This window comes from Bubalus bubalis, chromosome 2 (assembly GCF_019923935.1).
Source record: "Bubalus bubalis isolate 160015118507 breed Murrah chromosome 2, NDDB_SH_1, whole genome shotgun sequence".
In the NCBI taxonomy this organism is placed as follows: Eukaryota; Metazoa; Chordata; class Mammalia; order Artiodactyla; family Bovidae; genus Bubalus; species Bubalus bubalis.
Window position 1 is genome coordinate 11539638 of NC_059158.1, and position 13244 is coordinate 11552881.

Below are 13244 nucleotides of genomic sequence, written 5' to 3' on the forward strand. Positions count from 1 at the left end.
CACGCTAGTAAAGTAATGCTCAAAATTGTCCAAGCCAGGCTTCAGCAATATGTGAACCGTGAACTTCCTGATGTTCAAGCTGGTTTTAGAAAAGGCAGAGGAACCAGAGATCAAATTGCCAACATCTGCTGGATCATGGAAAAAGCAAGAGAGTTCCAGAAAATCATCTATTTCTGCTTTATTGACTATGCCAAAGCCTTTGACTGTGTGGATCACAACAAACTGTGGAAAATTGTGAAAGAGATGGGAATACCAGACCACCTGATCTGCCTCTTGAGAAATTTGTATGCAGGTCAGGAAGCAACAGTTAGAACTGGACATGGAACAACAGACTGGTTCCAAATAGGAAAAGGAGTTCGTCAAGGCTGTATATTGTCACCCTGTTTATTTAACTTATATCCAGCGTACATCATGAGAAACGCTGGGCTGGATGAAGCACAAGCTGGAATCAAGATTGCTGGTAGAAATCTCCATAACCTCAGATACGCAGATGACACCACCCTTATGGCAGAAAGTGAAGAGGAACTAAAAAGCCTCTTGATGAAAGTGAAAGTGGAGAGTGAAAAAGTTGGCTTAAAGCTCAACATTCAGAAAACGAAGATCATGGCATCCGGTCCCATCACTTCATGGGAAATAGATGGGGAAACAGTGGAAACAGTGTCAGACTTTATTTTTCTGGGCTCCAAAATCACTACAGATGGTGACTGCAGCCATGAAATTAAAAGACGCTTACTCCTTAGAAGGGAAGTTATGACCAACCTAGATAGCATATTCAAAAGCAGAGACTTTACTTTGCCAACAAAGGTCTGTCTAGTCAAGGCTATGGTTTTTCCTGTGGTCATGTATGGATGTGAGAGTTGGACTGTGAAGAAGGCTGAGCGCTGAAGAATTGATGCTTTTGAACTGTGGTGTTGGAGAAGACTCTTGAGAGTCCCTTGAACTGCAAGGAGATCCAACCAGTCCATTCTGAAGGAGATCAGCCCTGGGATTTCTTTGGAGGGAATGATGCTGAAGCTGAAACTCCAGTACTTTAGCCACCTCATGGGAAGAGTTGACTCATTGGAAAAGACTCTGATGCTGGGAGGGATTGGGGGCAGGCGGAGAAGGGGACGACAGAGGATGAGATGGCTGGATGGCATCACTGACTCAATGGACGTGAGTCTGAGTGAACTCCAGGAGTTGGTGAGGGACAGGGAAGCCTGGCGTGCTGCGATTCATGGGGTCGCAAAAGTCGGACACGACTGAATGACTGATCTGATCTAATCTGATCTGATCCAACTCTCTCATCCTCTGCCATCCCCTTCTTCTGCCTTCAGTCTTTCCCAGCATCAGGGTCTTTTCTAAGACTGGCTCTTCGCATCAGGTGGCCAAAGTACTGAAGCTTCAGCATCTGTCCTTCCAATGAGTATTCAAGGTGATTTCCTTTAAGATTGACTGGTTTGATGGCCACGTGGAAAGCTTGAGGAAATTAAACAAAAGCCATGGATGAGATTGTGTGGCCGAGGTGCAGGGCTCAGTTTAGCATTTAAATGCCGTTTAGTGTTGGAAAAGACAGTGGTCAGTTTAGATAACTGACCGTGAGAATCTCCTTTGCCTCTGCTGCTGCACGTTTCTTGAGCCGGTCCGCTGTGTGTGTGATCAGGGTGAACCTCAGACGGGCCCGGCACTGTCCCCAGAACTGGAGGGTGGATGGAGGCAGGGTCTGGCCTCTGAACGCCACTTACCATTCCTGTCTTACACCTCTTGGTTTATTCGGTACAGCATGTAGCCGTGAGTTCGGGAAGTGGGAAGGATGATCTGGAAAAGATGAGCAACATCCTGGAAGCTGTGCCGCAGGTTAAGTTTATTTGCCTGGATGTGGCCAATGGGTACTCGGAGCATTTTGTGGAGTTCGTGAAGCTGGTCCGGTCCAGATTTCCAGAACACACCATCATGGTAAGTGTAATGGGATGACCCTCTAGATGGGGAAGCAGAAAAGAGTTACATGGTGTGTTGGGAGAGCTGTGTTCTCTTGGGAGCTTTTGGTGCCTTCTTTCTAGAAGAATAGTTGAGAATCAGTGGGGAAAGCACAGGCAGCAGCTGCAAAGATCTGAGAAGTGGCTCCGCTATAAAAAGTAAAATCCAGATCAACGCCATAGGGTGTCGGCTCCTTGTCTCTGCTAAATATCATCAAGTGTTTCATACCATATGAGACCTTTAAACCAAGGTGTCTGTCACTGCTTAACAGAATCTATTTTAAAAAATAAACACAACACAGTTGGCTTTCTCTTTATCATATTTGTCATCTCTGCCCCACTCTCCTTGCTAGGAGAAAACTGCTATGAGAGTTGAAATCCACAATATGAACATTTCGCAATAGTCAGCTATTATTTGCAAATCAGTTGGTGTATTGCTTTATCTAGGATCTTTATTTTTGAACTTCCGTACCTTTTGAGGAGGGTATTTTACTAATTTTTAACACCTTTACTGATGAGAATGTGTGTCTGTTATCGTTGGGAAACATAGATTTATAGAAAAAAGAACTAGAAGCTTTAGGGTTAAATTTGGGCTTTTGGAAAATCTGTATGGTAATTATGTGTCTTTATTGGTCTTAATTAACATGGTGATTATTGATTGACCAGTAGATAATTTACCTAACTCTCCTTTTATAAGTTTTTTCGAACCCAGTTCTTTTCTTTTTTAAATTTTATTGTATAGTGGATTTACAATGGTGTGTTAATTTCTGCTGTACAGCAAAGTGCTTTAGTTATACATGTGTGCGCATATACATTTTTTCATAGTCTTTCTTGTTATGGTATATCACAAGATGTTGAATATAGTTCCCTGCAGTATACCATGGGAGCTTGTTGTTTATCCACTCTGTACATAATAGTTTGCATCTGCTAATCCCAAACTCCCAAACCATCCTTCCCCCACTCCCCCTTCCACCCTGACAAGCACAAGTCTGTTCTGTCTTCCTTTTACAAATTTTTAATTTATCTTCACATTTCATCATTTTAAGGAAATTGGGAGACAGGAATTGGTATTTCTGTTGACAAAGTTAAATCACCTGTGAAGGATTTCCAGAACATTTAAAAGATATATTTTTATGTATTTCTGGGTGTGCTGGGTCTTTGTTGCTGCTCGAACTTTTCTGTAGGGTTGCAGCCAGTGGGAGCTACTCTCTCGTTGCGTTGCACGAGCTTCTCCTTGCAGTGGTCTCTTTTCTTGTGGAGCACGGGCTCTAGGGAACATGGGCTCAGTGGTTGCAGCTCCCGGGCTCTAGAGTACAGGCTCAGTAGTTGTGGTGCTCGGGCTTAGTTGCTCCATAGCATGTGGGATCTTCTTGGACCAGGGATTGAACCCTTGTCTCCTATACTGCCAGGTGGATTCTTTACCACTGAGCCACCAGGGCAGCCCCCCGGCCAAATTTTTGAGATAAGTATTTTTATGCTTTCCAATCAAGTGAGAAGAAAGCATTAAGTATTGTCCTGAGGTCAACCAGCTGTACCATGTTTGAAGTTGGGGGGAAAACAGCAAGATTCATTTCAGAATTGTTGGGTTTTGATAAAGAAACACCATTTATTGAGTTCCTGGAGAAGGCAATGGCACCCCACTCCAGTACTCTTGCCTGGAAAATCCCATGGATGGAGGAGCCTGGTGGGCTGCAGTCCATGGGGTCGCAAAGAGTTGGACATGACTGAGTGACTTCACTTTCGCTTTTCACTTTCATGCATTGGAGAAGGAAATGGCAACCCACTCCAGTGTTCTTGCCTGGAGAATCCCAGGGATGGGGGAGCCTGGTAGGCTGCCGTCTATGGGGTCGCACAGAGTCGGACACGACTGAAGCGACTTACCAGACTTACCAGCATGTTTCTCAGAAGGTAGAGAATTCACCTGCAATGCAGGAGACCAAAGTTCGACCCCTGGGTTGGGAACATACCCTGGAGAAGGGAAGGGCAATGAACTCCAGCATTCTTGCCTGGAGAATCCCATGGGCAGAGAAGCCCGGCAGACCATGGGCCGTGGGGTTGCAAAGAGTCAGACACGACTGAGTGACTGACACTCTCACTCCCCCGTTTCAGGAGGCTTCCTTCTGTTCTTTCTCTTTACAGCATCTCTCTGAAGAGTAGGAACTGTTGTCCCAAGTTTACTGCAGATGAGAAAGCCTTATTCCTGATCCTTTGACTTTGGGATTTTCACAAGCGCACACCCTTGTGAGTGTGGCACACCTTGTGGAGTGGCAGAGCTGGGGTTTCAGGTCAGGGTGGTCAGAATTCAGAGTCCAGACTCTGCCCCTGGAGACCTGTAAACATGCCCCATCCTTGTTAACTTCAGTGCTGAAGCTCCGTCCTTCCACTGGGCCATACACGTGACCAGTCTCCTGTTTCTCAGTCCTGAGCTGGGCAGCTTCCTCAGGCTCCTGTCATGACCTAGCAAGGGTATGTATCTAGTCCTGAGGCCCCAGCTGGCTCTGCCCCTAGTCATCTGTGGCAACGGAGGAATGAGAAAGCTGGCCTCCCGGGAGGGCAGGTGCCCCCTCCCCTCTGCTGGGATCTGGGAGCCCTGCAAACATTTGGTGTTAAACACAAACTCTGTGCAGTGATGACTGGGATGGTGGGAGAAGCAGGACAAATATTTGAGCAGGAGGAGTCCTTTGTTGATTCCTTCTGGTGAGTACTTCTGGGTTGCTGTTGACATTACCTCTGCTCTGTGGTAGTGGGATCTAGATCTTTCCAGATCATTCCATTGCACCTCCAGTAGTTAGTGACCAGAAATTACACTCTTTGAGTGAAGCAATCTAGTGGCTCTACTTTTTTGTCTTGGATGATTGAAGTATTCAGTTGTGAAATATGACATACATACAAACAAGGGCATAAAACATGGGTGTTTAATTAGTTCAGTCACTCAGTTGTGTCCGACTCTTTGCGACCCCATGAATCGCAGCACGCCAGGCCTCCCTGTCCATCACCAACTCCTGGAGTTCACTCAGACTCATGTCCATCGAGTCAGTGATGCCATCCAGCCATCTCATCCTCTGTCGTCCCCTTCTCCTCCTGCCCCCAATCCCTCCCAGCATCAGAGTCTTTTCCAATGAGTCAACCCTTCCCATGAGGTGGCCAAAATACTGGAGTTTCAGCTTTAGCATCATTCCTTCCAAAGAAATCCCAGGGCTGATCTCCTTTAGAATGGACTTGTTGAATCTCCTTGCAGTCCAAGGGACTCTCAAGAGTCTTCTCCAACACCACAGTTCAAAAGCATCAATTCTTCGGCACTCAGCTTTCTTCACAGTCCAACTCTCACATCCATACATGACCACTGGAAAAACCATAGCCCTGACTAGATGGACCTTTGTTGGCAAAGTAATGTCTCTGCTTTTGAATATGCTATCTAGGTTGGTCATAACTTTCCTTCCAAGGAGTAAGCGTCTTTTAATTTCATGGCTGCAGTCACCATCTGCAGTGATTTTAGAGCCCAAAAATATAAACTCTGACACTGTTTCCACTGTTTCCCCATCTATTTCCCATGAAGTGATGGGACTAGATGCCTTGATCTTCGTTTTCTGAATGTTGAGCTTTAAGCCAACTTTTTCACTCTCCTCTTTCACTTTCATCAAGAGGCTTTTTAGTTCCTCTTCACTTTCTGCCATAAGGGTGGTGTCATCTGCATATCTGAGGTTATTGAGATTTCTCCCAGCAGTCTTGATTCCAGCTTGTGCTTCATCCAGCCCAGCATTTCTCATGATGTACTCTGCATAGAAGTTAAATAAGCAGGGTGACAATCTATAGCCTTGACGAACTCCTTTTCCTATTTGGAACCAGTCTGTTGTTCCATGTCCAGTTCTAACTGTTGCTTCCTGACCTGCATATAGGTTTCTCAACAGGCAGGTCAGGTGGTCTGGTATTCCCATCTCTTTCAGAATTTTCCACAGTTTGTTGTGATCCACACAGTCAAAGGCTTTGGCATAGTCAATAAAGCAGAAATAGATGTTTTTCTGGAACTCTCTTGCTTTTTTGATGATCCAGCGGATGTTGGCAATTTGATCTCTGGTTCCTCTGCCTTTTCTAAAACCAGCTTTAACATCAGGAAGTTCACGGTTCACGTATTGCTGAAGCCTGGCTTGGAGAATTTTGAGCATTACTTTACTAGCGTGTGAGATGAGTGCAATTGTGGGGTAGTCTGAGCATTCTTTGGCATTGCCTTTCTTTGGGATTGGAATGAAAACTGACCTTTTCTAGTCCTGTGGCCACTGCTGAGTTTTCCAGATTTGCTGGCATATTGAGTGCAGCACTTTCACAGCATCATCTTTCAGGATTTGAAAGAGCTCAACTGGAATTCCATCACCTCCACTAGCTCTGTTCGTAGTGGTGCTTTCTAAGGCTCACTTGACTTTACATTCCGGGATGTCTGGCTCTAGGTCAGTGATCACCCCATCGTGATTATCTGGGTCGTGAAGATCTTTTTTGTACAGTTCTTCTGTGTATTCTTGCCACCTCTTCTTAATATCTTCTGCTTCTGTTAAGTCCATACCATTTCTGTTTTTTATTGAGCCCATCTTTGCATGAGATGTTCTCTTGGTATCTCTCATTTTCTTGAAGAGATCTCTAGTCTTTCCCATTCTGTTGTTTTCCTCTATTTTTTTGCATTGATCACTGAGGAAGGCTTTCTTATCTCTTCTTGCTATTCTTTGGAACTCTGCATTCAGATGCTTATATCTTGCCTTTTCTTCTTTGCTTTTCGCTTCTCTTCTTTTCACAGCTATTTGTAAGGCCTCCCCAGACAGCCATTTTGCTTTTTTGTATTTCTTTTCCATGGGGATGGTCTTTATCCCTGCCTCTGTACAATGTCACAAACCTTATTCCATAGTTCATCAGGCACTCTATCTATCAGATCTAGTCCCTTAAATCTATTTCTCACTTCCACTGTATAATCATAAGGAATTTGATTTAGGTCGTATCTGAATGGTCTAGTGGTTTTCCCTACTTTCTTCAATTTAAGTCTGAATTTGGCAATAAGGAATTCATGATCTGAGCCACAGTCAGCTTGTTTTTGCTGACTGTATAGAGCTTCTCCATCTTTGGCTGCAAAGAATATAATCAATCTGATTTTGGTGTTGACCATCTGGTGATATCCATGTGTAGAGTCTTCTCCTGTGTTTTTGGAAGAGGGTGCTTGCTATGACCAGTGCGTTCTCTTGGAAAAACTCTATTAGCCTTTGCCCTGCTTCATTCTGTACTCCAAGGCCAAATTTGCCTGTTACCCCAGGTGTTTCTTGACTTCCTACTTTTGCATTCCAGTCCTCTATAATGAAAAGGACATCTTTTTTGGGTGTTAGTTCTAAAAGGTCTTGTAGGTCTTCATAGAACCGTTCAACTTCAGCTTCTTCAGCGTTACTGGTTGGGGCATAGACTTGGATTACTGTGATATTGAATGGTTTGCCTTGGAAACGAACAGAGATCATTCTGTCGTTTTTGACATTGCATCCAAGTACTGCATTTTGGACTCTCTTGTTGACCACGATGGCCACTCCATTTCTTCTGAGGGATTCCTGCGCACAGTAGTAGATATAATGGTCATCTGAGTTAAATTCACCCATTCCAGTCCATTTTAGTTCGCTGATTCCTAGAATGTTGACGTTCACTCTTGCCATCTCCTGTCTGACTACTTGCAATTTTCCTTGATTCATGGACCTGACATTCCAGGTTCCTATGCAATATTGCTCTTTACAGCATCGGACCTTGCTTCTATCAGCAGTCACATCCACAGGTGGGTATTGTTTTTGCTTTGCCTCCATCCAAAGCCATTAAACATCCACGGGTGTTTAATAAACAGTCATAAAAACAGGGGCCCTTCAGCGTACCTGTACTCTGCAGCCCCTCCTCCCACCTCAGACAAAAGCCCCACCCTTCCTGGTGCTCTTTTCCTTCCTCGAGTGTCCCCGGTTTTGCCATCTACCAATGCATTCCTAAAGAACAGCACTTAATTTGCCTATTTTTGAACCTTGTATAAATGGTGATTCTACTGCATATCTTCTGGGTCTTTGCCTCTGTAGTCTATTGTGATGGCCCACATCGTTTTGTGGAAGCTGTGGGGTAATATACTCTTCCTGGGGTGAATCTTAAGCCTGTTTCCCAGGTGCCTCCCTTGCCCTTGACCTCTTGCTCTGCTTCGATGCTGGCTGTACCAGCATTAACATCGTTGAGGGTCCCTGATGTCAGTGTGGCCATATGAGCAACATGGTTCAGCTGAACCACGTTGGGGACATCACCTACCTCCTGAAGCTCATTCTTCTCACTTGTGAAAAGCTGGTCGAGATAAAAATGGTTGGAGCATCATCATGGGGATCAGATGGGCTGATGGTAAGGGTGCCGTAGTCACCCAGTGGCAAGTGGGCAAGTACCACTGAGGGCACGTGCTCTGGGAACTGAACCAGAGGTGGAAGGCTGATGGAGAAGAGAAATGGGGGTGAGATGAGTGGGTGTATATTAGTTTTAAGAAGAAGGAGAAAACATGAGCTACTTTTTGAAACAAGGATAGTGAGAGCAGAGATGCCCTAGGGCCCCAGAGCTCCCAGTGCACCCTGCACACGGTTGCTGGTGAGTTTAGCTCCCATCTGGCTGTACCCAGGGCTGAGCAGGCTGCCTGTTTTGGAGCCTGGCTTCCAGCTCCAGGGAGAGGAGCAGGGGAGACGGGCGATGCAGGAAGGAGGCGGGCTGGCAGGGCAGGGAAAGGGCCTAGTGCAGTGCCTGGGGGCTGCTGGGGTGGGGGTGAGGTGGGGAGGGGGAGAGTGACACTGAGTTCCCACGCCCCCTGGGCACCCAGGGGTGCTGAGCCACACGGAGGCCCCGCCTGTTCTCTGCCTCTTCCCCGGGGAGGCATGGTGGGGGGGGTGTGGGGTGACACTTTCCAGTGTTCCTCTGCAGCACCTGCCGACTGCCCAGGGGGCATGTTCCCAGTGTTGGGATTGGTCTCCCCAGTGATGAGCAAGAGGCTCTAGCCTTTCTCCCCCGGCTGCTTTACCTACACTGACCCCTCAGTTTCACGTGGAAACCTCCAATACTCTTAACACCTTGGTCTTTAGGAAGATAATTTTTCTCATGGCGTTTGGAGGCGTTGTGAGGATGCACTTGTCCACTGATGAGGAACTGAAAGGTAGATAACTCAGGGGATGCTGAGTGCTGTCCTGATGGTTACTCTGCAGTGAATGGAAGGGCAGCTCAGAAGCGTCTTGGCAGAGCCCCAGTTCCAGGCTTGCTGCTCCCATTGCCCAGCACATCTGGGATTCACGTGGACCCTTTGCTTCTTACCTTTCACCTAAGGAAAGCACCGCTGCAGGTCAGGAGGGAGGAAGCGGGGATGTTTAGAGAACGTCACTGGCAGAAGAGGGGCTTGTGAAGGTGCTGAGTGTTAGAGTGTGACAAGTCCTCTGGGCCTCTGCCTGGTGGCTTTCCGAGAGGAATGGGAATGGTGTGTTCTTGGGTGGATTCCAGGGACTGTGGAAAGAGGCACTAGCAAGGACCAGGCACTTGTCTTTTATGATAACTCATGCTCAAGTAAGGCTAAGAGGACCTACTTTAGTTGGTGGGAGGCTTCAGCTTAGAGGGGTCAAGAAACTTTTTGACGTTCACGCAGCCAGTGAGAGGTGGGACTGAGCTAGATGGTGTGTCACCAGGGTCTGGAATCCCCCTTTTCAGGCTCCCCCATTACACCCTGCTGCAGCCAGACCCACTACCAGCTCAGGCTCCTTGTGACGGAGAGGTTCCTATGTTGGGTCTCTTGTGTAGGTTCAGTCGTGTCCAATCCTATGGACTGTAGCCCACCAGGCTCCTCTGTCCATTCAATTTTCCAGGCAAGAATACTGGAGTGGGTTGCCATTTCCCCCTCCAGGGGCTCTTTCCAACCTAGAGATTAAACCCACGGTGTCCTGTGTCTCCTGCATTGGCAGGCAGATTCTTTACCATGAGAGCCACCTGCAAAACCCAGGTTGGGTCTGGGAAGTGCTTTTGTGCTGTGGCTCTTTCTGATCTGGCCCTGAGGACACAGGCTTGTGACACCTAATCTGTTCAGAGGAGACTAGCTCTGCTCCGCTGGGGAATGTCAAGTCAGCCACTGTTGGCAGACCCTTGAGAAGCTGTGGGCAAGTCCTTGGTCTTTCTCTGTGTGGCCAGTGGCTCAGACACCTGTCTGGATCCTTTTCTCCAGCATTTCATGGTCAGACAAGGTTCTGAGTCACACGGAGGCCCTGCCTGCTCTATGCCTTTTCCTGGGGAGGCAGGAGGGTGGGGGCGGGTGATGCTCTTCAGTGTTCTCAAAGGTGGCAGCCGTGGGCACCAGAATTTACCTCCCTGAAGCACAGACGCCTTCTCAGGCCAAGTTAGCCTAGATTTTCTGGTTCATCCTCTCTTTGGAACTGATGTAAACTGAAACTGCGGTAGAAGCTAGGAAGGGCCCCCAAGATTCAGCTGATGTGTGTCTTTGAGAGTCACGCAGTAAATTTGGTTGCTTGTGTTTTTCATGTGAAAGGTGGTTATTGCCTTGGTGGCATCTCCTACTCCCTGGAATGCCCCGGTAAATAGAGGGATATCCTCGGGTGCATGGGGGAAGACTCTGGCATTGATGTTCCAGCACTTTCTGTTAGGAGTTGGCCCTCAGGCCAGATTCAGTCTGCTGCTGTTGGCTGCTTGTTCAGTTGCTCAGTCCTGTCCGACTCTTTGCAACCCCATGGACTGCAGCACGCCAGGCTTCCCTGTCCTTTGCTGTCTCTCGTAGTTTGCTCAAACTCATGTTCATCGAGTTGGTGATGCCATCCAACCATCTCATCCTCTGTCATCGTCTTCTCCTCCTGCCCTCAGCTTTTCCCAGCATCAGGGTCTTTTCCAGTGAGTCAGCTGTTTGCATCAGGTGGCCAAAGTATTGAAGCTTCAGTATCAGCATCAGTCCTTCCAATGAATATTCAGGGTTGATTTCCTTTAGAATTGACTTGTCTGATCTCCTTGCAGTCCAAGGGACTCTCAAGAGTCTTCTCCAGCACCACAGTTCAAAAGCATCATTTCTTCTGCACTGAGTCTTCTTTATGGTCCAACTCTCACATCCGTACATGACTACTGGAAAAACCATAGCTTTGACTATATGGACCTTTGTAGGCAAAGTGATGTCTCTGCTTTTTAATATGCTGTCTGGGTTTGCCATAGCTATTATTCCCAGGAGTGAGTGTCTTTTAATTGCAAGACTGCAGTCACCATCTGCAGTGATTTTGGAGCCCAAGAAAATAAAGTCTGTCACTGTTTCCATTGTTTCCCCATCTATTTGCCATGAAGTGATGGGACCAGATGCCATGATCTTAGTTTTCTGAATGTTGAGCTTTAAGCCAACTTTTTCACTCTCTTTCACTTTCATCAAGAGGCTTTTTAGTTCCTCTTCACTTTCTACCATTAGTGTGGTGTCATCTGCATATCTGAGGTTATTGATATTTCTCCTGGCGATCTTGATTCCAGCTTGTGCTTCATCCAGCCCAGCATTTCTCACGATGTACTCTGCATGTGAGTTAAATAAGCAGGGTGACAATATATAGCCTTGACCTACTCTTTCCCCAATTTGGAACCAGTCTGTTGTTCCATGTCTGGTTCTAACTGTTGCTTCTTGGCCTGCATGCAGGTTTCACAGGAGACAGGTAAGGTGGTCTGGTATTCCCATCTCTTTTAAGAATTTTCCACAGTTTGTTGTGATCCACACAAAGGCTTTAGTGTAGTCGATGAAGCAGAAGTAGATCTTTTTCTAGAATTCTCTTGCTTTTTCTGTCCAGCAGATGTTGGCAATTTGATCTCTGGTTCCTCTGCCTTTTCTAAATCCAGCTTGTACATCTGGAAGTTTTCAGTTCACATACTGTTGAAACCTAACTTGAAGGATTTTAAGCATTACCTTGCTAGCATGTGAGATGAGTGCAGTTGTACAGTAGTTTGAACATTCCTTGGCATTGCCCTTCTTTGGGATTGGAATGAAAACTGACCTTTTCCAGTCCTGTGGCTGCTGCTGAGTTTTCCAAATTTTCTCATTCTACAGAAAGGATTTTTCTTGGCAAAAGACTTCTGAAGAGCCAGTAAAAAGTGGGTAGAAAACTTATTGTTTAATGGGTATAAAATTTCAGTTTGGGATGATGAAAAAGTTCTGGAGATGGATATTGGTGAAGTTCCTTTGTAAACCCTCCAGTGACAAGGACAGGTGGGTCTGATCAGCCCCGCTTTATAGCAGGATAAATGGAGACTTGGAGTGGATATGATTCTCTTAAAATTACCCAGTGAGTGGGAGGGCCTTCAGTCAGCCCCAGCTTTCTAAAGTTATCTTGCCATGGATGTCTGGGTCCAAAAGAGAACTGGAAGAATTGGGGTTGGATTTTGCCCAGAAGACTTTTTAATTTATTTTTAAAAGTTTTAATTAAAAAAAAATTATTTAATTTTTGGCTGTGCTGGGTCTTCATTGCTACACGGGCTTTTCTCTAGTTGTGGCTGGAGGAGATCTCATATGGTGGCTTTTCTTGTTGCAGAGCTGAGCTCTAGGGTGCTCAGGCTTCAGTACTTGTGGCACAGAGGCTTAGTCACTTCTCAGCCTGTGGGATCTTCCTGGACCAGGGTTGGAAGCCACGTCTCCTGTGTTGGCAGGGGGATTCTTAACCACTGAGCCACCATGGAGGCCCCTAGAGGCCTTTTTTAAATGGTACAGAAGTACGTGAAATGTTTGTTTTGTTCCTTTTATGTGTTCTTTGGGCCCTCCCACCTGCCCTGGACACAAGCGCAGGAGGTGGTGCCCGGACAGTGCTTGGCCTCCCTGGGGAGTGGGGCCCTAACAGAAATCTCCGCCTATCTGCACTGGGACCCAGCTAGGGTCTGCGGCTTCTATTTGTCCTGGCTGCCCCGGTCATGACCGAGCCGGACGTGCTGCTACCTTCTGAGCCTCTGGTATCCACTCCCCACAGAAGCTGTTTCTGGCCAAGATAAGCCGACTGCTCGCTAATCACCCCTGGCCAACTACCCCCCCACCCCAGCGCGTCCCACCCCGAGCCCGCCGGCTGCCTGTGCTGTGGGCTGGGCTTCCCCCAGAGCCTAACCACACTCCCGGGGCCTCTCATGTTTCTGAACGTGACTTCTCCTTTCAGCTTTTGTGTTTGCCCGTCTTGGTTTCAAACTTGGATAGGTTTTTGTTCTGCAGGGGGACACTCACCGTCCTCTCCTGGTCATCGGCATCCTTGTTGTGTGGTCCTCAGGCTGGAG

The 13244-nt window shown here is 46.9% G+C and overlaps 1 protein-coding gene across 11 annotated transcripts in view; it reads left to right on the forward strand.

Annotated features, from left to right (window-relative positions):
* The window catches only part of GMPR (guanosine monophosphate reductase), a 64215-nt gene that overhangs the window by 19888 nt on the left and 31083 nt on the right, over window positions 1–13244 (forward strand). For 9 of the 11 annotated variants that reach the window (XM_044927397.2, XM_006079305.4, XR_003103834.3 and 6 more), the window contains exon 4: window positions 1762–1935. The exons of the other annotated variants lie outside the window; for them this stretch is intronic. In XM_044927397.2, the coding sequence (XP_044783332.2) occupies window positions 1762–1935 (174 nt within the window). The remainder of the gene's footprint in view (window positions 1–1761; window positions 1936–13244) is intronic. 11 annotated transcript variants of the gene reach the window in all.